At 54.4% G+C, this 25,178-nt stretch overlaps 7 protein-coding genes across 7 annotated transcripts; 5 read left to right on the plus strand and 2 right to left on the minus strand.

Annotated features, from left to right (window-relative positions):
- Positions 1–2,874: 2,874 nt before the first annotated feature.
- On the plus strand, positions 2,875–3,677 carry CH63R_04800 (uncharacterized protein; the record flags this gene model as incomplete). Its single annotated transcript, XM_018299775.1, has 2 exons — positions 2,875–3,039; positions 3,456–3,677. The coding sequence occupies 2 exons, from the start codon at positions 2,875–2,877 to the stop codon at positions 3,675–3,677; spliced, it is 387 nt and encodes a 128-aa protein (XP_018161021.1).
- Positions 3,678–5,696: 2,019 nt separating this feature from the next.
- On the plus strand, positions 5,697–7,641 carry CH63R_04801 (SH3 domain-containing protein; the record flags this gene model as incomplete). Its single annotated transcript, XM_018299776.1, has 4 exons — positions 5,697–5,905; positions 5,960–6,043; positions 6,096–6,258; positions 6,316–7,641. 4 exons carry the CDS (start codon positions 5,697–5,699, stop codon positions 7,639–7,641), a joined length of 1,782 nt encoding a protein of 593 aa, XP_018161022.1.
- Positions 7,642–10,154: 2,513 nt separating this feature from the next.
- Positions 10,155–14,807, plus strand: CH63R_04802 (Protein kinase; the record flags this gene model as incomplete). Its single annotated transcript, XM_018299777.1, has 2 exons — positions 10,155–10,368; positions 10,423–14,807. The coding sequence occupies 2 exons, from the start codon at positions 10,155–10,157 to the stop codon at positions 14,805–14,807; spliced, it is 4,599 nt and encodes a 1,532-aa protein (XP_018161023.1).
- Positions 14,808–15,325: 518 nt separating this feature from the next.
- Positions 15,326–16,486, plus strand: CH63R_04803 (U2 small nuclear ribonucleoprotein A; the record flags this gene model as incomplete). Its single annotated transcript, XM_018299778.1, has 5 exons — positions 15,326–15,404; positions 15,494–15,534; positions 15,653–15,913; positions 16,018–16,152; positions 16,241–16,486. 5 exons carry the CDS (start codon positions 15,326–15,328, stop codon positions 16,484–16,486), a joined length of 762 nt encoding a protein of 253 aa, XP_018161024.1.
- A 532-nt stretch (positions 16,487–17,018) lies between these two features.
- Positions 17,019–17,785, minus strand: CH63R_04804 (Histone-like transcription factor and archaeal histone; the record flags this gene model as incomplete). Its single annotated transcript, XM_018299779.1, has 3 exons — positions 17,019–17,332; positions 17,422–17,512; positions 17,573–17,785. The coding sequence occupies 3 exons, from the start codon at positions 17,783–17,785 to the stop codon at positions 17,019–17,021; spliced, it is 618 nt and encodes a 205-aa protein (XP_018161025.1).
- A 1,074-nt stretch (positions 17,786–18,859) lies between these two features.
- On the plus strand, positions 18,860–21,430 carry CH63R_04805 (Chloride channel protein; the record flags this gene model as incomplete). Its single annotated transcript, XM_018299780.1, has 1 exon — positions 18,860–21,430. The coding sequence occupies one exon, from the start codon at positions 18,860–18,862 to the stop codon at positions 21,428–21,430; it is 2,571 nt and encodes an 856-aa protein (XP_018161026.1).
- A 1,334-nt stretch (positions 21,431–22,764) lies between these two features.
- CH63R_04806 (Transcription initiation factor iia small subunit) lies at positions 22,765–23,897 on the minus strand (the record flags this gene model as incomplete). The annotated part of the gene is made up of 4 exons (XM_018299781.1): positions 22,765–23,112; positions 23,166–23,201; positions 23,253–23,349; positions 23,587–23,897. The coding sequence occupies 4 exons, from the start codon at positions 23,895–23,897 to the stop codon at positions 22,765–22,767; spliced, it is 792 nt and encodes a 263-aa protein (XP_018161027.1).
- Between the last annotated feature and the right edge of the window lie 1,281 nt (positions 23,898–25,178).

Here is a 25,178-nt window from a genome sequence, read left to right on the forward strand (position 1 = left end):
TTCCGTCGAGTGTATCTCAAGACTGAGAGGCAGTCGGTTGATCAAATCGCTTGAAAGTTGGAAGGAATGCAGCCGGTGTCGTTTAAGGTAACTGACAGGAGGAAATCTTTCCCCTAACGAAGGATCCGAGGCTAGGTTGTGCGAATGTATTCCACACGCATGGACTTGCCATTTTCCTGTGATACTTTTGGGTATAGTCCTGGCTGCTGGATAATACTGACATAAGCACCCTTAACTCTTCTTTGCTCTTGACGTTACACTACTTTTTCTCCCAAAGCTTTTTCCAAGCCGTCGCTTCATATCGTAAGTGCCACAGACCGTTTCTCAACTCCATCCCAAGGCGAACCTTTGTTTCTTTCTTAATGACAGTGGGGCTTGTACACAATACTTGAGGAGTCGATCCGGTCTCTAAAATGCCGTTGTGTGCAGTGGTGTGGCGAGCAACGGTCTCAAGTCGATGATCCTTTGTTGGGCTTTGTTGGATGAGAAGTACAACCGGCATGGGGTGTCACGGGGATGAAAATGGAAACGACTGAGCCTAGAATTGCCGCGCCCGACTTCATTGTCCAAGAGGAAAGCCACTAGATGCCCGCCACGCTAGCCCTCCGCATCAACATCGATAGAGGGGCAGTGGTGAGGCAGATCCGTTGCAGACTCACCGGTAATATGCACGCTCAGATGCTGTGGTCCACACTCGCAGTCTAGTGGCATGGCGCCAGTGTCTCAACCTCACAAAGAAGGATCGAAACCATGTAGAGACTGACTGAACATTCTTTCCGGGAGGAGTCGAAAGCAGCAAACTAGGTTTGATTTGACCTGTTTCTCAATGTCTGTCGTAGCCAGCAACTAGTGTACGTCCAGGATGGCGATGTGGAAAGACATACATTCGACACACAAGTCTGACGACCAAATCGAACCTTGTTCCTCTTGTGGCGAACTTGAGATACATACGTAGTATATAGGCATGAATGTCAAGCCCTTAGTTGTGACAAAGGTGCCAAACAAAGTAGGAGCACTTGACGAGTGTGAAATGCGTCTTGTTGCTGCGGAAGTAATTGTGAAGTCCCTTGCCATACGGCCCTGATTGGCCGAATTTGTCTTAGTTACACAATTTCCGTCATGCAAAAACAATCAGCCAATTTAGGGAGACGTTCCTAGCATTACAGGAAGGCTATGGACGGTTTACAATTGTCGATTGAGGTGTGAAAATAGGTCTCCCAGGTGTGATGGCACTACTTGCGATGAACAAATCTTTACAAGTTCCAAACTATGCTGTAAACAATCACGCGGCTGTCGACTTGAGGATATAGTTGGTTTTGTTTGGCCAAAACTGAAGCCTGGTTGAGAGACCCTGAGGCTGGTGCAAGATTGCTGATACACTCTGTTTACAGCCCCCCCCCCCTCCTGTTTTAGATAACGACTTGCGCGAAAGGTGGGTGGGCACAACAGCTTGAGGAGGACTTCTTTCTCATTGGCAGCAAGACCACACTACATATTGAAGTGAGCCCTTGTCTCGTTGCTTGCACAAGAAAACCATGTCATAACGTGGATAGGCGGGGAAATGTACATCATGTCAACCTTACGCAGTATCAAACAATGCCTAATATGCTTCATGTAAGCGGTCACTGTCAGTATACCCTAAACGTTCCCGGGGAGGGTGACCCTGCACCCTATGATAATCTGTCCCGTGATCATGAAGTAACTGTTCTTTTGGACCAACTCGTGCAAGAAGGTTAGCCACCACAAGACGTCAGAGATACATTGCGCATGTGGAGGTACTCGGAAAACGAAGCCAAGAAGCATTGGGATTCGTTCGAATATTCAATTCGGCTGTAAGTTTTAAGGTCAAGTCATTCATTGTAGGTATCTCGATGACAATTAATACCTCATCGTTCGCCAATAGCATGTGCGACAAGAGGCGCAAGTCTCGATCGATAAGAGCAAGCTGTCTTAAGCACCCAACAAGCCGGAAGTGGGTAGTATTAGTGTGTCTGGTAGGGGAAAATGTGCATGATTATCACAACATGGCGTGCTGCAGTCTATGGACAGTACTAATTCCCAGGCTGTGAGATGCACGGGTAGTAAGACGGAATCCAAGAAGACTGATGATAGTGGAGAGGTGTTAGAAAGCGCTGGCAAAGAGTGAAATAATGACTCTGTGACTAACAATTCGTGTTGCACGATTAAAATACATATGTAGAACAGGTCGGCTGTCGATTGAACAGTAACCCAAGCTCAGTCAATAGAATACGAACTGAGAGAGATCTGATAGCACGAGTGGTGGCCAGTTGTGATTGGGCAGATCGTCTAAACTGTGGTGGTGTTCATCCTTGGGGAATGATCCGACGCAGCGGCCAGGCCTTGTCCGTGCCAAGCAAGGTACGGAGTACAATCAGCGCTGGGGCCACCTCTCATCTCGCAAACGCCTGCTGGTGCTTGTGCGGGACCCTTCTCCAGTTTTATCATGACCCCTGTTCTAACCCTGAAGCAGTGCTGAGCCTCACCAATCAGAGCATGTCGTCGTGGGAGACGAGACATGGGGGAAGTTGTAGTAATTTCGCCTCTTGCTTCGCTTTGCCAAGCGCCCCTGCTTCTTGCGCTTCGAGTCCATTCGGCACTTTGTATATACTCTCCGCCTGGGGACTCATGGGCCATGATTTGATAGCTCGGCTCGGTTGACTATATCATGGCTGCTACCACACCACGGCTGCCCGTCTTGTGCAATGTGGTGTGTGGTCTTGTGTCGGCAACTGCAGTACGACCCTGCCGGGATTCGGACCTGCGCAAGCCACACCGCAACCCATCTGTGATACATATGAAGTCGACTCCCCGATTGTCTCGTCATCTGCAGACGCACTGCTATTTCTCATCGTCATGGAGCAGCAGCATGAGCAGAAGCAGGAGCACAGCACGCCGGCCAACCGACGAGGCGCTCAGCATGGTACCCGACCGTTGCGTGGACCGTGGTACGAGTGGAGCGCCCGGGATGTGAATGAATGGATGAACCCCAAGATTTGGTCGGCGCTTGCGTTCTCCAATGTAGGTTTCTTCAAGGTGTTTGTGTCAGCGTGGAAGCGGCTGCCGTGTGACCTGGTCGGTGGACTGAAACAGGAGACATGAGACATGCTGTCAACGCCTGCTAACGGTGCCGAATGGGAACGTTCACATAACATCTGCCTGGCGGGCTAACGCTGGAACAGAAAACAGAAACGGAAGACCGCCCGCAAAGTCGGACGGAGACTGCCGTGCGGGCAGGGTGCCATGAAAAGCGAAAAGGGATGGCAGAAGGCTGTCCGTACCATCATTCAAGATGGGATGACAGAGACACGAATTGGTGCAAGGAATTTGCTTGGGTTTGATCAGCAGCAGATAGAAAGGAAACGGACACTTGCTTGGTCCTTTTCACATTGATTATCCCGCATTCTCGCACTGACCTGGTAGACCCCAAGAGCCAGCATGGACCATCCCTCTGCCACGCCACTGTCGAAATCATGTTTGGGTTTGTCGAGAAAATATACGCGCCCATCGGCATCCCATACCGCGACGCAGCGGACGCAACGTGGGATCGAATATCCACAAGCAGAGAAGCGGAGAAGGAACAGAAGAGAAAAAAAGAGAGAGGTTCAAGACTAGGCGACTTCAAGGGAGCAAAGGCGGGTATGGATGCAAATGGATGAATCAGAGATGAGGAAGACGGTACGGCACGGACGAGAAGGGAGGGCTTGCCGGCGCTACGGCGTGCTGATATCCCAGGTGCTCGGGGACGGCATTAGGAGAAAATCTTCGAGAGAGGCAATGCTGCTGAAAGACAGCCCTATTGCGTAGTCAAAGCCTTGGGTCGAAAGGGGGCTCTGGGCAGTCTATGCGTACAACAACTATGATGAAGGCGGTTCATGCAAACGTAAATGGAAGAAGCATTCGTATACGGAGGAGTTATGGTGCAGGCACCTGTGACTATGTTAACTGTTGTCGGCGAGTTTGATTCATGGCCAATCAGGGTGTGACCCTGCTCCTCTCCCGCCCCGCAGCTGCTCCTCTGCTCTGCCAATCTTGAATGGTCAAGGGAGCCTTTCCTGTTTCTGACGATTCCGGTGGCCGTTGCTCCCTCGTGCGGGCAGGGGTACTAACGTTGTCAGGTAGGTAGGTACATGGGTACAAGGGTCAGGTACGTGTACGTCTCACCCGTTCCTCCGTAAATGTGTGTATCACTGTGGGAACCTCAGCTTTCTTCCCGGATGCCATTGCGCGACTAGTACTCTGTAGCACTGATTGTTCCTACCTAGATAGGTACTACAGGTATATTTCCTTCCAAAAGCAGTTTAGAAAGGTACGGATAACTGGGTGCCTTGCCCATGCAGACATGGACCGGACTGAACTGGCGCCTCCCTCGGTGCAGCCACTCGCAACGTCCACAGCCGACCGACCTTACTCCATTTCTCAATTCTCTTTGGGAAAAAAAAGTCGTGCGGTGCAGGTCCTCGCGCGTCGCTATCCAGTTGTTGCTACGCGCTCCTTCCTTTTCTTCCCGAATTCCCAAAGAAGGCAGGCCCCCAACCTCGCCTGCCACCTGACTCCAGCGAGGCTTCCCAGCCCCATGTCTGGTCCCCGTCCAAAAGGAACTTCCATCCTTGTCGGAGAAGAAAGAAAAGGTCCACACCTCCTGGTCACCCCTTCCCGACGCGTGCCGTAAGGTCCAAGGTCTAGGTCCAGTCCTGGTCCAGGTACCTTGTTGACAGGCTGTGCCCATGTCCTGTCCGTCCTTTTCTGTTGTCCGCCGTTGGTCGCTCGCTGCCTCCAATTTTTCCCTATTTTCCCAAGGTCCTCCCGTACCTCCTCTGGTCTGATTCCCCTTCCCTTTCTCTCCCGCGCGTGAGTGTTGTGTGTGTTTGTACCAGTGTGTGGTTGCCAACAACATCGTCCCGCCAAAGAAACGCAACACCACCACCACCATCATCATCATCATCATCATCATCATCGTCACCTTTTCCCTTCTTCACTCGTCTCGAACGAGCATAGACTGTAACACGTCGACTTATCCTACACCTCGAATGCTGACTGCATCCTCTTAATTGTATTCCCGCCCGAACAGAGCCAATCCTGGTGCACCGCAGCCACTTACTTACTCTTGTTCAGTTTCTCATTCCATTCTACGTAGTCTGTGTGTGCTGTTTTCCGAGTGCACTTTTCGGTATTCAACCTCCGAGAGCCGAGTCCGAACCACAGTCGACCTCCTTCCTGCAATGCGCTGAGCTTGCCTTCCGAAGACCTCTCGTACATTCTGCCAACTCGTCAATCGCGACCCGGGCACCCGAGTGTTCGCCAACTTCCTTCCACGGTACCCGCCTGTCGTCGTTCCCTCGATTGATGTCAATCATCTGCACACCCACACCCGAGTCTTCTGTGTCCTGTTTCAAAACAGTTCGATTGTTATTGATCCCGCCTCTCTCATACATCAAACAGACGCCTAGGAATCCACCTTTTTTGGTTACGACCATTACTCGCCAAACATCACTCGGAGCGCTCTTTACTATCGTCGGCCTACATCCGCGACAAAACCCGTTGGAGTCGACTAGAGAAGAAGCCAGCTGACTAGACCACAAGCAGCGAGATCTCGGGAAGACAGTCATGAACTAGGTTCTCTCTCGGTGACCAATTTTTGCTCGACACCTCCTAAGTTGGGGGCCACCCACCACTTGATGATGACTTCCCCAACCACTCTGAAGAGAAACAGCACAACCGGAAGACAAAGCATGGGCGCAACGGCGAGGATAGCGCTTCTGTCAGCGCTGTCTGGTTCAGCACTTGTTTCGGCACAGTCAAACTGTGTCTCGCTCCAGGGCTCAACTACCTGCTCTGCTTTTCAGTCGGCTTCCGTTTCGACGACAGGTTTCGTTGCAGGAATTTTGTAGGTCGATAGCAGCCGCTCTCCGCCATAGCGTTTGCTGACTAGCTTCGTCAGCCCCTTTTTACAGTTTGTTTCGAATAGGGAAACATTCGACCAGCAGATGCTGTCATATATTGACACAACCTACGTGCGAGAGAAGTCAGTACCAATCCGTTTAAATGGCCTCCACTATTTACTCACGTTTCATCAGATATCAAACATTGCTTGGCTGCAGCAGCGTTAATCTCACTCAACCGGATGAGCTGTATGCCCGTTTCACCACCACAGTCATCTGTAACGCTATCGTGCAAAACTCGATAGACACGTGCAACCTGCCTGCGGCGAACTCGCGGCCAGTTTGCGCTGACACATGCGTTAGTGGTGTAATCCTTGCTCATGTCGATGTAATCCCTTGCTGATGATCCACACAGGCCGAATTCGCGCAGAGTGAGGCACTGCTCACTTCGGACAGCAGTCTCTGTGGTAATCCAGGCAGCAACCTCATGAATCAGATCAGGGCCGACTTCACAAACTGCGCTCTTCCCGCCGACTCCTTGTCGTCTTCAAACTGCATCCAGGGCATCGCCAATGAGCGCGATAACTGTGGCTACGGTAACAGCACTGTGGGACTGTGCTCCTACTGCGCATCTGGCGGTATTAACTCGACCGACACCTGCTGTTACAACTCGAACATCGACGAACGATGCGCCGGTGTCACTCTACCTTCCATATTCCCTACCATGACGTTCGCGCCTCCGACAGCGACAGCAACACCGACGCCCTCGAGTACGGCAGCTGCAGCTGCGGCCGCAGGACTGTCTGGCGGTGCGATTGCCGGGATCGTGATTGGTAGCGTGGCTGGCGCGCTGCTGCTCGCCGGACTCATCTATGCATGCATCCTACTTGCTAGGAGAAGAAGGCGCGGAAGCCAGAGCGGCAGCATTTTCAACCAACCGTCACCCTCTAGGCAAGGGCCATCTACCGCTAAAATTTCACCGGTCCAGACTACGAGTGGATATGAAGTTTTGCCCGGCGGCCGCATCGCCCGCATGTCGGCTTTGGAAAGTGCATCGGATCCTGCCCCGGCTCCTCCCAGTCGCAGCAGCGGGCCTCTCGCAGCAGCAGCCGCTGTCGGAGGCGCAGCAGGCTACATGACTGGCAGAAGAAGAGGCGACGACCCGTCTTCGTCCGAGTTTGGAGACAGCCCCGAGTCGGAAATCAGGGCCGGCGTGTTGCGGCCCCCTCCAACTAACATCAGGAGGACAGGTTCCTTGTCAAGCAGCTCGGTCCTCGCTGATCCTCAGTCGCCAACGAGCGCTGGAATGTCGTCCCCGCAAGGCATGGCTAGCCAACAGTCCGAGCAACTGCCTTTTTTCAAGGATTACTACTCTCAAGATGACATCCATCCGGGCGATAGAGTCGCCACCTTGTGGGCTTACCATCCGCGCGCGCCGGACGAGTTCGCTCTCGAACGCGGTGACATGCTTAAGGTGGTCGGAATCTGGGACGACGGCTGGGCGACGGGTGTATTGATGGACGAGCACGCCGACGAGTGGGAAGCTCGCCGACAAGCCCAACGAGACAGTGGCGTTTCCAACACGTCTGGCCGACAAGACCCTTCACCGCCAGTCAGTGGCGAAATCAAAGCCTTCCCTCTTGTTTGTGTTTGCTTGCCAGAACACTGGCGGAAGACTATCGAGGGCGACCTCTCGACAGAAGGTTCCAGCGCCCACCAAGGCCATCCCTCATTCTCATGAGATGCGCACAGATCTTGATGAGTTTTGTATACATCCTGACGACAATAGCTGTCTTTTCAGCATTGGCTACGGCGTTCGGACATTGAGCCAGCATTGACTTCAGCATTTCAAAGACGATCAACTTCCTTTATGCAAAAGCCCGGCCAGTAACTCTTAATGAGTCGTGCAATACGACTTCATGAGCGGCAGTCCAGCCAACTCTCTCTGGGCTTTCTGTTTTGCACATAGACACGAGATATAACACTTTGCCGACGACACGCGCATGATGTTCCCGGTCCTAAACGGAAGTTTCTTTCTTCAACGCGGAATCGCCTCGGATCATGATGACGGCACGGAGGCTTGATGGACGACGAACTTCAGCACCCGATGCGAGTCGCTTTGACGAGATGACGATACGCGATCTTAATTTATGATGACAATGCACGCACTGTGCCCTCCCCCTTCAATTCGACTATTCGACTTATATACCCAGGGTGCGGTGACGATATGCTGGTGTTTGGAGAGCAAGAGGTCGGGGAGGGCCTCTGCAATTTTACCTAATGACGAACTCTTGGGGTGGAATAGCTGAGTGTGTCTTGGTCCTGCCCACCAGTTGGCCAAGGTGAACTTGGGATCAGAAAAGGGGCGAGGACCGGCCGGAAACAGAGGGGCGGGACCGCTCCAGAGAGGATGTTGCAAATTTCGGAAGGTTCGCAGACATTCTCGTCACCGACCTCGCGGCTCGAAACCTCTGTTTTTTCACCTGGCAAGAAAACATTACTTGGTGTACCTACCTATGCCACTGGGCAGCCACTCAATTTCTACCTAGCCCCAATATTAAAAAGAGTTTTCTAAACCAGCACAGCACAAACAAGTCTCCATCGCTGACCTCACGACCTTCATGCCGCCGGTTCTACACTGTTTGGTTTGACCCGCCTCTGGGGGCTTAAACCTTCAGGGTCATGTACGCATGGTCAGCTTAATTCAGCTTTTGCTCTGCCGTGGGGGTCCCTGATCCAAGCGTTGACATCGAAACTAGATGGCACAAGAACGATCACACAGCAAGGGGTGGCGCGTGTGAGATTGAGCGGTGAGGCGGCGAGAGGAGCTGGACGTTGTGTTTTTTTTCTTGAAGGTTACACTTGGAAAGTCGGATCTGTCACTTGGGCAACGGAGAAGAGGGCCTGAAGCGACTCTTCAGATGAACCACGCTCGTCGCTTTTAAACAGAACCAGGACTGTTGCAATGGGTGGTAGTGGTGGTTTTGAGATGGACAAGTGGGCGGCGAAGCGAATGGAGAGGGGGTTTCGCCTTTGAGGTTCCGGTGGACTACTCTGGTCTAAATGCGAGGAACTGTATTGCGGGGACGTTCCTTGTGCGACGAGCGAGTCCACTTGACTTGGTGGGATGTAGTTTTGGTTTATGGACGGGATGCCGAGACGGCCTGTTGTTCTTGTGGAGTCGGAGGCCTTTCGCGGGCAGACCGGGATCAACAAGACCCAACACTCCCACGATTGCTTGACCGGTAAGAAAAGGACCTTGACTTATGCCGCACAAAGCGGTATAACTTGACGATTCATGCAGGGGCAGGATTTTTTACATACTGGTCAAGTATCTGATCAATGTTACACACTTGAGCAGCGGATGTGCCGCTTTTTAAGTCATCAGCAAGAACTCACACCTTTGCCACACACTTAACCGGATGTCGCAAGAATGCAACATGGGCTGGTGTGTTTTGTGCTTTGCTTATGAGTGAGGGTTGGCTTGCTGTGCAACACTTATTTGAATGCATACATGTAGATGCCAATGTGTTCGAACACATGACACGATGCACCATGAACAAACGTTCTGCCGCCTACTACTATGTAGACCGTCCGTCTCAGTGGCTGAGATCTGTACTTGAGCGGGACGACTTACACTGGATTAAGCTACCTTGAGTTGAGGGCTTGTTGATTGATTTCAGAAACGAAAGCTGTTTTGGCAAGTTTCAGTTTTCTTGCGGATAGAGTAGGAATTGTTGTTGCTGGATTGGATTGTTAGATACATTCATTGATTGCGCATAAAACGTACACATAGGTACTGTAGGTGCACGGAAAACTGGCAATGACCTCCAGCGATTGCTCGAACCTGACAAGGGTGGAGGAGATAGCACGGGCCGCTGTTGTCCCCGCGGTTCTCCCTTGGGCCCTGTCGGAGGTTTGGGCAGCGGGACGCCGACGTCCCCACCGATTGCTTAAGTGGACTGTCGGCCTTAGCTGCATACCGCAGAGGTACCTTGCTTGACTTTGGGGACTGTGACCTAATCGCAACTCGTGATCGCAACTGCCTAGCATCTTTACTAGGAATATCTAGCCACGCTCGAGACATTCGCGTTCTCCTGCCACACGCAAACCTGATTCGGGGGCGTATCCTACCTAGGTAGTCGAAGGATCACTTCTGTCAACCTAGCACCTCCAACATGACAGCTCCCGACTGTGCCGACCAAGTAATCGCATAGGTTCCTTATCCTCCAGACCGAGCCATTGCTGCCCGCCATGGGCCAAGGATTCTCTCTGGCGACGCCCTCTGTGGGATCTGCGGGCATCGACATACCCGAGCTTTCTGATCTCGTGTACGAGAAGAGCATTGGGAATGCGCGCTTTATGAAGAGCATCCGCGCGCGGCATCACGATGGAGTCGCCCTGGTCAAGGTGCTGGTCAAGCCTTACACCCCGATGCCTCTGGAGAAGTACAAGCGCGACATAGAGGGTGGGTTTCTTCTGATGTATACAGAAGGCAAGACTATCAACTGACCTTTCTTAGAGCAACGCAGCGCCTTGGCCGACGTGCCTAACGCCTTGGGCTACCACCGCATCGTCGAAACCGAAACGAACGGATACCTGGTCCGGCAGTTCCTCTATAACTCCCTCTATGACCGAATGAGCACCCGTCCGTTTCTAGAGGACATCGAGAAAAAGTGGCTGGCCTTCCAGCTGTTGTGCGCCCTGCGCGACTGTCACGCTCGAGACATCTACCATGGCGACATCAAGACGGAAAACACGCTGGTAACTTCCTGGAACTGGCTCTATCTTTCCGACTTCTCCGCCCCCTTTAAACCCATCCTGCTTCCGGATGATAACCCCGGCGATTTCTCATACTACTTTGACACATCCGGCCGTCGAACGTGCTACGTGGCGCCCGAACGCTTCGTTGCGGCCGATGAGGTCAACAGCAAGGACGCGAAGCTCACGTGGGCCATGGATGTCTTCAGTACTGGCTGCGTTATTGCCGAGATGTTCTTGGAGTCCCCAATCTTCACTCTCAGTCAGCTGTACAAGTACCGCAAGGGCGAGTACGACCCGGCCATCTCGCTAATCAGTCGCATCCCGGACAAGGATCTGCGCGAAATGATATCGCACATGATCCAGCTTGACCCGGAGCGGCGATACTCTGCAGAGCAGTACCTGGACTTTTGGAAGAAAAAGGTTTTTCCAGAATACTTCTATAGCTTCCTTCACCAGTACATGGAGTTGATTACGGATCCTTCTTCTGGGAACAGCCCCATTTCCGGTGCGACGAGGAACCTGGGGGAAGCGGACGATCGCATCGATCGTGTCTTCCTCGACTTTGACAAAATATCATACTTTCTCGGTTACCAGAGCGACAAGCGTCCGACCCAGGCCGAAACTTTGGCCGGAAAGCTGGGTCTGGGCCATTTCCCCATCCGTTTAAACATCCCGAATCACGACCAGTACGTCACCGGAACGTCTGATCCGCCTGAAGATGATGGGACTCTCATCTTTCTGACCCTCATCGTCTCTTCCCTCCGTAACACGGCTAGGGCGGCGTCGAAGATCAGAGCCTGCGACGTACTGCTTGCCTTTTCGGAGAAAATCACAGACGAAGCAAAGCTGGACCGAGTGCTGCCGTATCTCATTACACTTCTTAACGACAAGTCGGACTTGGTGGTGATCGCGGCATTGCGTTCAATCGCTCAGCTACTTCACTTGGTGCGAGTGGTGTCTCCCGTTAACTCACATATTTTCGTCGAGTACATCTTGCCGCGACTCCAGAGCGCCTTGATCGCGCCTGCCAAGCCACCGAGTCCCTTGGTGCGAGCAACTTACGCATCATGTCTCGGGAGCCTCGCGACCACCGCTGCCCGATATCTGGAGCTGGCAGCAACCCTGAAAGCGGACGGAACTTTGACCGTGGCGGATCCCGAGCTTGAACCGGGGATCGAAGCTGAGGCTGTTTTTGATGGCTTGTTTGATGATGCGCAGCGGGAACTCTACGAGATGTTCGAGTTACACACGAAAGCACTTATAGAGGACCCTGATGTCTCTGTTCGTCGAGCGTTCCTGACCTCTGTACCCGACCTTTGCCTCTTTTTTGGACCAGCAGAGGCCAACGATATCCTGCTGACCCATCTCAACACGTACCTGAACGACCGAGACTGGATGCTGAAGTGTGCTTTCTTTGAGACCATCGTCAGCATCGCTAGTGTTGTGGGAAGCGTCAGTCTTGAGGAGTTCATGTTGCCACTCATGGTCCAAGCCCTCACCGACCCCGAGGAGTTCGTGGTACAAGCGGCTCTTCATTCCTTGGCACAGCTGGCGCGGCTTGGCCTTCTGTCAAAAACCAAGATCTGGGAGCTGATAGATGTCGCCGCGAGATTTACGATGCATCCCAACCAATGGATCCGGGAGTCTGCCACGGAGTTTCTCTCCGAGTCAACTCGCTTCTTGTCCCAGGCTGACATTAGGTGTATCGTGTACCCCTTGGTCAAACAATACTTGAAGTCGGGTATGGTGCCTGAATTCTCAGAGCTCAGCTTGCTGGACGCCCTGAAACGGCCAATGTCAAGGGCCGTCTTTGAACAGGCCGTGATCTGGGCATTCAAGACGGATAAAGGCGTGTTTTGGAAACTGTCGCAGCAACCTCGTTCGTTCTCATTCGGATCGCTACCGAAGACCATAAGCAGCCGGTCGTCTAAGGACACGCTGAGCAAAGCCAACCGGAATGACGAGGATGAGTTGTGGCTTGGGCGGCTGCGGAATCTCGGACTGGGGCCCGATGACGAGTTCAAGCTTCTCGTCCTACGGGAGTTTATCTGGCGGATCAGCAGAATGAAGTCACGAGACGCCATGGACAGTGAGCCAGCTAAGCTCAACGAGGTGGTATCACTGAAGAGCCTCGGTATTACTCCACAGACAGTCTTCTTCGACGACGAAGAGCCGCTACAGCAGTCGACCTTCGACACGGACACAGCCCAAAAGGGCCCTTACACCATCGCAGATGCTCTGTTGGATGCCTCTATGACCATCGACGACTCAACGGGAAGAAGGCGGTTTGCCGCCCTCAACAGTCTGCGCACCCGTGTAGTGGAAGACGGAGGGTCTTCCTCGCGCGATGTTTCTAGAGCAAGGTCGATCGATCCTTCAAAGAATGCCTCGACCGGACAGGGCAAAATGACAGTTGGTAGCCCGACTGATGATGGAGGCTCCGTTCACGACCAGCCGTACGCATCTCGGAGGGCAATGCGCCACCAAGCGAGCGCTCTGAGCCTCCTAGACCGCAAAGATAGCAACAAGAGCGTACCAGAAACAGGCATGTCTGGCACCAATGCGTTCGGCAAAGTAGGGGGCCCCTTTCCTCAGGCCCCCCCTGCTCGACCTGACGCACATAATCGTCGAACCAGCACAGCGAGTGTTGTGACCACTAAGCTCAAGCCCAATCACTCATACGAGGGAACGGATCCCAGCATTCTCAAAATGCTCAACTCCATGTACCAGGACAATTACCCGCACGACATTGCGGTGTTTGGACCGATGGTCAACCCGATCACCCGCCGCAGGACCAACCGGTCTGTTGGCCAGCCGGGTGACGAGCCATGGCGACCACAAGGGCGAATGGTCGCCACATTTGCAGAACACACAGGCGCCATCAACCGTTTGGTGGTGTCACCAGATCATGTCTTCTTCATCACGGGAGGCGACGACGGGACTGTCCGGGTCTGGGATAGTGCCCGACTGGAGAAGAACATTACACATCGATCAAGACAGACTCACAAGCACGCCGATGGAGCCAGAGTGCTTGCGCTGTGCTTCATCGAGAACACGCATTGCTTTATCAGCTGCGCAAGCGATGGAAGCGTCCACATTGTCAAAGTCGAGACTGTCGCGGCAAGCGGCACGTTGCGGTACGGAAAGCTTCGTCTTCTGCGGGAGTACCAGCTGCCGGGAGACGAGTACGCGGTGTGGTGCGAGCACTTCAAAGCCGAGTCGACGTCAGTCATGTTGCTCGCAACGAATCGATCTCGAATCTTGGGCATCGATCTCCGTACCATGTCTCTGCTTTACGCGCTGGAGAACCCTGTCCATCACGGGACACCCACATGCTTCTGTGTGGACCGCAAGAGGAACTGGCTATGCGTCGGTACAACTCATGGAGTCCTTGACCTGTGGGACTTGAGATTCCGTATGAGACTCAAGGGGTGGGGAGTTCCTGGCAAGAGCTCAATTTACAGGCTATGCATTCACCCCTCGAAGGGACGCGGCAAATGGGTCTGCGTGGCGGGCGGGACGGGACAGGGCGAGGTCACGGTTTGGGATCTCGAACGCACGATTTGCAGGGAGATCTATCGCGTCGGGGGCAACAAGGAGGGCCCCAAGGGATACGAGCCCTGGGACGTGGACGAGGACAAGCCGGAAGGCATGCTCGGGCGGTTCGCGACAAACATTGAGCCGAGTGGCACCGGGAACACGGACCGTGGTGTTCGTGCTATGATAGCGGGCACCGGCGCTTCGGAAGACTCTCGCGACGTACGGCACGCATTCATCGTCACGGGCGGGTCGGACAAGAAGCTCCGGTTCTGGGATTTATCTCGAATCGAGAGCTCGATGGTCTATAGCGGATTGCAAGGGGAAGACCCGAAACCGAGCTTCACAGCCTCCCACCCGACGACGTCGATGACGCTGAACACGGAGAGGATTCCCAGGCAAGCGCCGACGGCACCAAACGCCGCCGTCGGCGGGAAGGGCACGACGAACAGTGGGAGACCGCCACGCTCTACCGTCATTTCGCTTCAGCAACAGCAGCTTCTTCGGTCTCACCTGGACTCGATCCTGGACGTCGCGCTGCTGGAGTTGCCATATAGCATGACGCTATCGGTGGATAGGTCTGGAGTAGTGTTTGTGTTTTCATGATGGCTGGTCGGAATGGCGTTGGGCTTGGGGTTGTGGCAAATACGGATACCTAACCTTACCTATGTACGTAGCAAATATACATAATGAACATGGCAAAAATGCCTATTCTTTGAAATGTCGCGGATCAGTTCAATACAATACAGTATAGACAGTGTGCCCAGCCCGGTTTCAGCAAGAGCAAAATGGAGGTAAAGTACCGTGTGTAGAACCACATGGACTGTGCTAAATCGCGGGGATGATAGCTCTTATCGGGCGGGAAATTTTGTGACGCTCTGCCGCCTTGTCAATCGCCAGCTTTTCAGCCTTGTCGAATCGTCCCCTATAAACAAACTCACGCGACTCCAAGACGCGACGAACTGCGACGGCGCCATTGAACCAACAAACTTCCCGGCGACGCATTATAGATCACGGCCCATCGAACGCGACAACTTTACTCGCAAAACAACAAACGAATCCCCCAGTCTCCCGAGGTAACCCCCAGCACCACTACCAACAGCACCAAATAGCCGACAACCAAGATGAGGCTCACAGCGGAGCTCATCAAGGGCTCGCTGTCCTACCTGAACCCGCTCAAGGAGCGCGAGCTTGATCTCCGAGGTGCGTTTTTGTGAAAAGGGCGGATACTACACTTTTGTGAGAGAGCAGAATTGATAGCAAGGGCCGTTTGCGCCGACCGGAATGAATAGGACATCGAATCCCGGCGATTGAGAATCTGGGTGTTGCAGGCGTGAGTCCACCCTCCATCCCCCAACACGCTTTGTGTTTCGTCCGCGAAGCTAGCGAGACGGGAAGAAGCAGTGGCATATGCATATGAATGAGTTGCTGACCATGGCCGAGCCAAACAGCCCCATGACTCCATCGACTTTACCGACAACGATATCCAGGTGCTGGGCAACTTCCCGCTGTCGCCGCGCGTGCAGACACTGCTGCTGGCGCACAACCGCGTGTCGAGCATACAGCCCGCGCTGCCGAACGCAATTCCGAATCTGACACAGCTCGTGCTGGCGTCGAACCAGATGGCCGAGCTCGCGGACCTGGACGTGCTAGCGGGCTTCAAACGGTTGACGCACTTAGTGTTGGCGGAGAACCCCGTGACCAAGAAGGAGGTTCGTTTTGAACAGCCCCCCCCCCTTTATTTATATATATATATATATATGCTGTGTCATGCCTTGCCGTAAAGGCTGGTTGTGCTGACCGAAGATGTACGCAGAACTACCGGTACTGGGTCGTTTGGCGGTGTCCCTCGGTTCGGTTCTTGGACTACCAAAAGGTCAAGGAGGCGGAGCGGGAGAAGGCGAGGGAGCTATTCGGTACGGCACAGGAGCCCACGGCTGAGGCCTCCAAGGTCAGTTTCTTCTCGGGTCTCACCATCCATCTCAGTCTACACCCCTCTCTCTGCGGCAGCAGATGCTGACAGCAACTCCCCTGAATAGATCATGGGCATCAAGTCCAAGCAACTCGACCTCGGCGCCTCGAACGGTGTGGCCGGCGGTGGTGGCGGTGGCGCTCCCTCCAAGCTCTCGCGGATAAAGCTCACGGATAAGGAGAAGGAACGGCTGAAGGAGATGATCAAGAAGGCCGACAGCCTGCAGGAGATCATCCGGCTGGAGAAGATGCTGACAGAGGGCACTATCCCGGCGGGCGTCCACCTGGACGGAGACGCCACCATGGAGGACTGAAGGCATTTGAAAGAGACGATTCGCAGTAGAACGTGAGGGGTGCCACAAATCACGACCAGTAGCGTCAGGGCAGAGTCGGGGGAGGGTGGCATGTGTTCATATCATGGACTGGCGTTTTTCTGCTCATTTACGACAAAAGAAAAGGGATTTGTTGTTTTGAAAACGTTTTTTACGATTAATGGGAAACCGGGGTTGGATGGAGCCCTGAGAAAGAGAGAAAAAAACAAGTCCCGAGTCCCCTTTTGCCCTTTACTTGGGGAGAGGGGAAGGACGGTTTCATCGTACACTTCGTCAATGATGCTTTCCGTTTCTGCAGACAAAAACAGACTCCTGCTCGTTTTCCCCAATCTTTAGTGTGTAACTGTGCATGTTGAGGTAGGTAAGGATGGATATGCTTCTGCACGAACCCCGCCCCCCTTTGATCTCCTTGTAGAAGGAAGATTCTTCGTAGCTGCTTGTCAACGAGGGGGAGGGGGAGTTCATGGAAAGGAGTTCAGGAGAGAGGAGGGGACGGCAGGGACCGGGCAGGATATCAGCCCGTCATGTCGACGTCCTCGTCGTCGCCGTTGGCGGCAGACTGGCGGGACCGTGCTCCGAGCTGGGCGGCGGAGTCATCGGAGTGCAGCGCCGTCGTCACGGGGTCGGCGGCAGCGGAACCAGCAGAGCCGTTCACACCGTTGGCGGCGCCGGTCTTGAGGGTAGACTGCCGCTTCTTGGGCTCCTGGTCGGCTTTCCTGGGCTGGGCGCGGGAAGCGGCGGCCTGGTCCTTGATCTGCTTGTAGGGGACGGTCTTGGGGATGACGTCTTCGAGGAACTCGAGGTTGTCGTGGTGATTCACGGCGGTTGCTGGCGTTGTCAGTCTGGAGGTACCAGAAAGCGAGGGGGAGAAAAGGGGAAAGGGGGGACGGGGGCACAGTCAGGGAACGAAAGCTTACCCAGATCCTTGTACTGGACGTTGCGGCGGGGTTTGCGTTCGGCCTTGGCCATGTTATGGCCCTCGGAGGCGAGGTGCTGGATGAACATTTCCTGAATAGGTCAGCGTAAGATCTAACTTAGGGGAGGAGGTGAGTAGTAGGGTGGACGTACGGTTGCCAGAGTGATCACAAAGGCCGCGTTGTTTGAGCAGATGCCGATGTCCGGGTCTGTGCCGATGATCTTTTTCACGCGGGCCACTGCCAAGGAGTTAGAATGAGAACCAGGGCGTATGATGGAGGGGATGTTGGGTGAGTTCATACATGGTAGAGCCGGTTGACCTGTTGCCTCCTTACGCGGCGGTATCGCATTGCTGTTGGGAGGCATTGTGATGGATTAGGGATTGGAAATTTGTATTTCGAGGGGCTAGAGGTAGAGTCAAAGGTGATGATGCCTGGAGAAAGGTTAGTGAGGTGGCATTGCTTAGACGTCAGACCTCGGTCTTCGTGATGGGCCGTGTAAGTGAAATGAGACCGGCCGAAGATTATTCCAAGGTTACAAAATCAAGCTAGAGCTCTTCGTCAATGGTTCCCGTCTCGAAACCCCGGACTTCCGGGGTCGTCTTGAGATATCCTGACCAGCCCGGTCTTTGGAAATCATGGATATAAGTGAGTCTCAAGGACAATGAAAGCTAATCCTCTCAATCGAGACGAGAGGATTTACACCATTTTCACGTTTCCCAACAGGAAAAAAAATATTGAGCCGCATACAGAGGCGTTGGTTCTTGGGTTGATATGAGACGAAAACCGCCTACCTGCTCCGGACTCGGTGTATATGCCTACCGAGGAGGGTGAGGCAATGGGGGCTCGATGCCGCCAGCAGTTTGGGTTTTGAAGTCCTGGATGTGTCTAGTTGGTTCTTGGTGAAGTCATAAAAGGCACATGGGTCAAACGCCGTCGCTATGCCGTTTGTCGTCGTCGTGATGTGAGATGTCTTCCTCAGGTCGTCGTTGATGAGAGGGTCGCTTTTGATAGAGTCGCGCCAAAAAAGGTCAGTGAGACGCGACCACTAAAAACGCGCCGCTCTACACCCGCCCGCAGGCAGTAAAGTGCAAGCTGTAGCAGCGCCAACTGATTGCAGGGACATCCCCCACCCGGCTACCGCGAAGACGCTCGCAGCGTCCCGACTCCCTATTAGCTGGAAACCGTCATTGTCCTCATCATCCCTGCTCCCCTCCTCTGGCCAGCCTCGCCCGCAGCCTGCGACCAACATCGCAGCATCCCCATCGATCAGCGAACGAGGATTGTATCCGTACTAGTAACACCCAAAGGGATCCATTGACACCTTGCCGACTTCAACCCCACCAAAGCGACATTGACGAAAGGCGACCACCGCCACCTCTCCTCCAATCCCTCCGTGCTCGATCGCCGCGAACATGCGCACGGCGCCGCCGATGCGACAATGACTTCCCGAAGCACGTCCTTCTCCCACAGTCCGCACCGGCCTCCGCGCCCATCCATCAGCTCGAGAATCTCTTTCGCCGTCTCGACCGCCGAGCAGAGCGAGCACGACGACGAGGCCGCCGGTGCGGCGCCCGCCCACCACCACCAGCAGCAACAGATCGAGGAGGAGATCGCCGAGATCAAGCGCTATGAGGACTTCACCACGATAGACTGGGTCCAGGATGCCGCCCGGGAGCAGGCGCGGAGGAAGCTGCGGCGGAGGCGGCAGGCCGGCATGCTCGACAGCGGCCAGGCAGGGTGGAGGCACCGCCTGCGCGAGTCCTACGACGCCGCCCAGGGCTGGCTTGTCGTGACGTTGATCGGGGTTGCCATCGGGCTGAATGCGGCGTTTCTCAACATTATTACGGAGTGGCTGTCCGATATAAAGATGGGATACTGTACGACGGCCTTCTACCTCAACGAGAACTTTTGCTGCTGGGGCGAGGACAACGGCTGCGACGAGTGGCATCGCTGGACGGGCTTCGGACCGGCGAACTACTTTTTATACATCCTCTTTGGCACCGTCTTCGCCTTCACCTCGGCCACGCTCGTCAAGTCATTTGCGCCCTACGCCGCAGGGTCGGGTATCTCGGAGATCAAATGCATCATTGCCGGCTTCGTCATGAAGGGATTCCTGGGTTCCTGGACGCTCCTGATCAAGTCCGTCTGCCTGCCCTTGGCCATCGCGTCCGGCCTGTCCGTCGGAAAGGAGGGCCCCAGTGTGCACTATGCCGTGTGCACCGGAAACGTCATCTCACGCTTGTTCGAAAAGTACCGCCGCAATGCCGCCAAGACGCGGGAGATCCTGAGCGCCTGCGCCGCGGCCGGTGTTGCCGTTGCCTTTGGTAGTCCCATCGGCGGCGTACTGTTCTCTCTGGAAGAGATGTCGAACTACTTTCCTCTCAAGACCTTGTGGCGCAGCTACTTCTGCGCCCTCGTCGCAACGGCCGTGCTTGCGGCCATGAACCCCTTTAGGACGGGACAGCTTGTCATGTTCCAGGTTCACTACGACCGATCGTGGCACTTTTTCGAGGTGGTCTTCTACATCATCTTGGGCATCTTTGGCGGTCTCTACGGCGCTTTTGTCATGAAGTGGAATCTACGAGCCCAGGCCTTCAGGAAGAAGTACCTGTCAAAGTATGCCATCGCAGAGGCGACCATCCTCGCGGCCGGAACCGCCATCATCTGCTACCCCAACGTCTTCTTGAGGATCGACATGACGGAGAGCATGGAGATCTTGTTCCTCGAGTGCGAGGGAGGCGAGGATTACCACGGTCTATGCGAGCCCGACAAGCGGTTTTCCAATATTCTGTCGCTGGCTCTGGCCACGGTTCTCAGGGTTCTGCTCGTCATTATCTCGTACGGTTGTAAAGTGCCAGCCGGCATTTTCGTTCCATCCATGGCCATTGGCGCATCATTCGGCCGCACGGTTGGCATCATTGTCCAGGCAATCCACGAAGCCAACCCCACGAGTGCGTTCTTCGCTGCTTGCAAGCCGGACGAGCCTTGCATCACACCCGGCACATACGCTTTCCTAGGTGCAGCCGCGGCGCTGAGCGGCATCATGCACATTACTGTTTCTGTGGTTGTCATCATGTTCGAGCTCACCGGCGCTCTGACGTACATCCTCCCCACCATGATCGTTGTCGGAGTGACCAAGATCGTCAGCGAGCTCTTTGGCAAGGGTGGCATCGCCGACAGGATGATCTGGTTCAGCGGGTTCCCTTTCCTGGACAACAAGGAGGAACACAACTTTGGCGTTCCCGTCTCTGAGGTCATGCGGACCGAGATCACATCGTTGCCGGTGAGCGGCATGGCCTTCTCCGAGCTCGAGAACCTCCTCAAGGAGGACAAGTATCAAGGCTTCCCCATCGTCGAGGACGCCACCTCCAAGATCCTCGTCGGCTACATCGGCCGCACCGAGCTTCGCTACGCCATCGACCGTGTAAGGCGCGAGAGGCCGATTAATCCAGACGCGAGATGCACCTTTTCGCCCCCGCCGGCGGCACTCAACTCGACCGCCCCGCTCACACCCACCGTGACGGTGAACCTCGACTCGATGTCGTCCACGTCGGTCGATTTCAGCCGGTACATCCATACAACGCCCGTGACGGCGCATCCCCGTCTGCCCCTTGAGACAGTCATGGAGCTCTTCCGCAAAATCGGCCCTAGGGTCGTGCTCGTCGAATACCACGGCCGCCTTTCGGGTCTGGTCACCGTTAAGGATTGCCTGAAGTACCAATTCACGGCCGAGCACGCCGAGAACCCGCGCGACGACTCCGCCCTCGCTGAGAGCCAGGAGAGGTTGTGGAGCGCGATGCGGCTCGCCGCGGGGTGGGTATCGGACAAGGTGTTGATGGCGTCTGGTGGGAGGGTGCGGTTATCGTCGGTCGACGAGCGGAGGGGTGGGAGTGGAAATAGTGGAGGTGGAGGTGGCGGCGGCGGCGTCGGCCGGCTGGCCGGTGCGCAGATACTGGACGGTGATGAGGATGATGTCGATGACGGGGGCGTGGAGCTCGAGAACCGTTGATGTGGTCTGTTTCCTTGTACGATTTGACGTTGCTTTGGGGGCCGGGCGTTCCAACATGATATAGGGAGCATGATATTTGGCCGGCGTACGTGGGCGTAAATATGGCCAGGGCTTGCTTCCGGATCACTAGAGGTGAATAGAACAAGACGGCAACAATGCTACCAAGTACGAAATTGTTCCCGTTGTATTGCGGCATGCTTCTGGTGAGTTGCTTGGTGATTTTAAATGGCCCAAGGTAGGGGGAGGTTGATAGGAGGAGGGAAGTGAACACAACACAACGTCCGGTTCACTTTCACGTCATACAGCCATGGGTCCCTCCGTATGGGGAGCAAGTGCCCTTAACAAGGAGCCAAGTGTCGTCGTCTTTCTAACAACCAGGCGGTTGAGAGGTACCGAAGTCTTGTTCCAGCCGGTTTGATTCTCGGCAGTCCGTCCTTGACTTGTACTGTTCGATCCTCCACCTAGCCATCAATTTCTTTCATCACTTCGAATCTTAGTTTTTCTTAGCCCCCTGATTTGGTCTTCAACTTGTCATGGCATAATGGCCGCTGGCTGGAGCAGTATCGTACATCCCTTCTTCGCCCTCGCTCGCTCCCCCTAGGGAAGGATTCATCTCGTCCGTCTAACAACAATCGCGGGACGGGTAAACGTCGAGTGCTGCTGAACTCTTGTTCCCTCTGGCTCTGTTTTCGCTGGCCCACGCTTGGCTTGCGTTGTTCGATCCTCCGACTGGTCATATTTTCATTCCTCTTTTCTTCCTTCGTGCCATGCTTTTCCCTCTTACTCGTTTCCTTCTAAAATGCCAGCCCCCTATCCCCTTTTGGTACCTGGGGCTCCGCTTTCCCTTCCACTTTGAGGCAGGCGAATACTGGCTTCATGTTCCGTTTTACAAAGACGAGAATGACATCATCTCGTGACGAAGAAGAGACTGCCATTTACGCCTGTCCACGAGTGCCCAATCCATTATTCTACGTATTGGGCAGTAAGATGAGCAAGGCTCGCCCGGCTGTCAAGTCTATCTCCTCTCTCTCAATACTAGTCCTGTGGAAATACTCATGTGATGGCAAACACAGCCGAGTCCACTCTTTAGCCAAAGGAATCGGTGTCGACGGGCCATAATGCCTCGAGACAAGAACCAGGTAGATCTTTTGCTTGCATGCCCGTGGATTGTAGCTTCCAAAGGCATCTAGGAGTGGGTAAAGACAGATTGGCGCAAGACGCGTGTTTTATTTATAGTTTCGATATCACCCACATGCGTCCTCTAAGTGTCTTTGTAGACATTACGTATGCAAACATGTACATCTCATCCATGTATCGCTCTCTCTCAACCGGTCTCACGCCCGAGGCTCCGGCGAGTTCAAGTCCCCCAAATCGACAATATCCTCGTCGTCAGAGTCCTTGTCCTCGTCCGGGCCGTCTAGTGGAACGGTGGCGAGGCCGGGCTGCTGGGGCACCGGCACGTAATCACCACCAGGCTTGTCGGCTTCCTCATCCTTTCGGCCGATGATGACATTACCGGCGACCAACATGGCAGCGCCGACCCACCACAGCGGCGGCAGGGCCTCAGAGAAGATGGCGAGACCAAGGATGGCGGTGATGACGAAGTTGGAGGACGTGTTCATGATGGAGACCTGTGTCGTCGACTGGCCCTTGGCGAGGGCTTTCGTGAAGAGAGTCCACATCTGGGAGAACATGTTAGTTGAGTGATGCTGCGTAGGGGATGGAAGTGACTTACAATGCCGTTGAAAACGAGGTTGAGACCGAAGAAGACCTGGTGACCAAGTTAGTGCAGTGACGAGAACGAGCAGCCAGGTGAGCTTACGGCTCGCAGGACGACCTCGAAGGCACCTTCAATGTTTTGTAAATGAAGAAAGTTGGAAATCGCTTGCGATATCGTTGTTGTGAGATCAGTCGTGGTCCTGTTGGGGTGTGAGTAAGAGGTTCGGTATTAGGTAAACAGAGATGTGTTTCTGAATCGTTGAAACGAGACTGTGAAAATTGGCATCAATGAAACGACAATGCGAACATGTTCAAGCACACAACGCAGACGGGAGAACAATTGAAATCAAGTCATCCAAGTGAAGTTGGTATGTGGTTACTTGGCGATGACGCTCAGGAGCCTGATTGAGCCTGAACGAAAAATGTCGACAACTCACAGCTTCGCAAACACGCCGTTGAACGCAGCGCAGGCGCCGCTCGCAACGGCGAGCACAATCCATTGGTTGCGACGTGCCCAAGACATGCTTTCTGGCGTCTCGTCGTCGTCGTCGTCGTCGTTGTGGTCTGGCTCGGTGGGGTGCCTGCTGCTGCTGCCGCTGCTGCGTACGTCGTCCTCGTGGCGTGGGAGCAGCGGACGGTGCTCGTTGTCCAGGGTAGTCGTCGTCGCGGCCGCCATGGTGGGTATCTGTTCCTTTTGAGAGTAATCAGGGGCGGATGCAGCGGCGGCGGGTTGTCGTTGGCGGAGCATTATGTGGAGAGGATAGAGCAAGGAAAGAAGGAGACTGCTACTGCTGGTTGAGCGACCCCTGCTTGCTGCTGCTGCGCTGCTGCTGCTGCTGGCGGCCGGTGGATGTCGGGGTTAGAGGTGGTGGCCTTGGCGATGGGATGAGGCTAAGGACGGGCCGAGGTGCGCTGCGCTGTGGTCCAGTCAGTGTAGCACCTGCAGGCGCAACGCATGTGGGTGTGTGAGCGTCCGAAGAAGTCCGGAGAGAGTTGTCCGCAGCATCGGCGGGACAGGTAGCGGTGGTGTGTCTCAACGGCAGATGGGATTGTGGGAGTCTCTAGAAGCCAAGTATGTGTAGGGGGAATCCCAGTTAGAGCAAGGCAGGGAGGCGCGTGCTGCCCTCAGAGCCTCGGTGTTGACTCGCTCGCTGGTTAGTGGTCTTTTGCTGGATAATGTTTCCAGTAAATTGAATTGCCAGAAGGACAACTTGACAAAGTCTGAGTGAGCAAGCCGTCCAATCGGACACCGTGTCGTCGGAAACACACGCCTTTGAGGCTATTGAAAGGTGCTACCGCGGTTGTTATTGAGGAAACTAGCCCTGCTCCGAGAGGAACCACACGGAGGCCAGACCCCCCGGTTTCCGGAACACAGACCCCGGCTCTGCAGGTACCTACCTAGCATCGGCCTTTCCCCCTCTTTGAAGCGGCTGGGAACAATGCCAAATACCAGACGACTGTTTGCTGACGCTTGGCAGATATAAACGTCAGAGTTTCCAGAAGGCCTCAGAAAACATTCGTGCCGCCAAAATTCGCCATTTGATGGTTGTCTGCAAATCAAGCGGTAAACCTTCCATTTGAGTAGTGGAGACGCTGCCCATGAGATGACGTATCATGTCGGCGACGACATTTCGTGTCAAGATACAAGCATCATCAAACAGCCCCCCTTGTTGAAGGTGAGCTTCGCACAAGCGCCAGTAACACATGACGCGATAAATGACTATTGCCACGTGTATTGCGCATATCTTCAAATATCACTGCATGGTCAAAGCCGCTTCTCAGGAAGACCATGTGATCAGATAATGGCACAACTCCCATATAGGCACTCGGTCTATTGACTCGCCAGTGTATCGAGTTGAACGATGCTGTGTAAAACCTCTTGTGGTATCAAAATCGCAATCTTGTGTGAACTCCCAATTGTCCCAAGCCCGTTGCCACCATGAGACCATGAACCTGAACGCCAAATATATGCAGCCACTAAGGCGCTCGTCGATGTCGTCGCCCCGGTCCGAAAATGCATATTCATCCG

This window comes from Colletotrichum higginsianum, chromosome 3 (genome assembly GCF_001672515.1).
Source record: "Colletotrichum higginsianum IMI 349063 chromosome 3, whole genome shotgun sequence".
Classification (NCBI taxonomy): Eukaryota; Fungi; Ascomycota; class Sordariomycetes; order Glomerellales; family Glomerellaceae; genus Colletotrichum; species Colletotrichum higginsianum.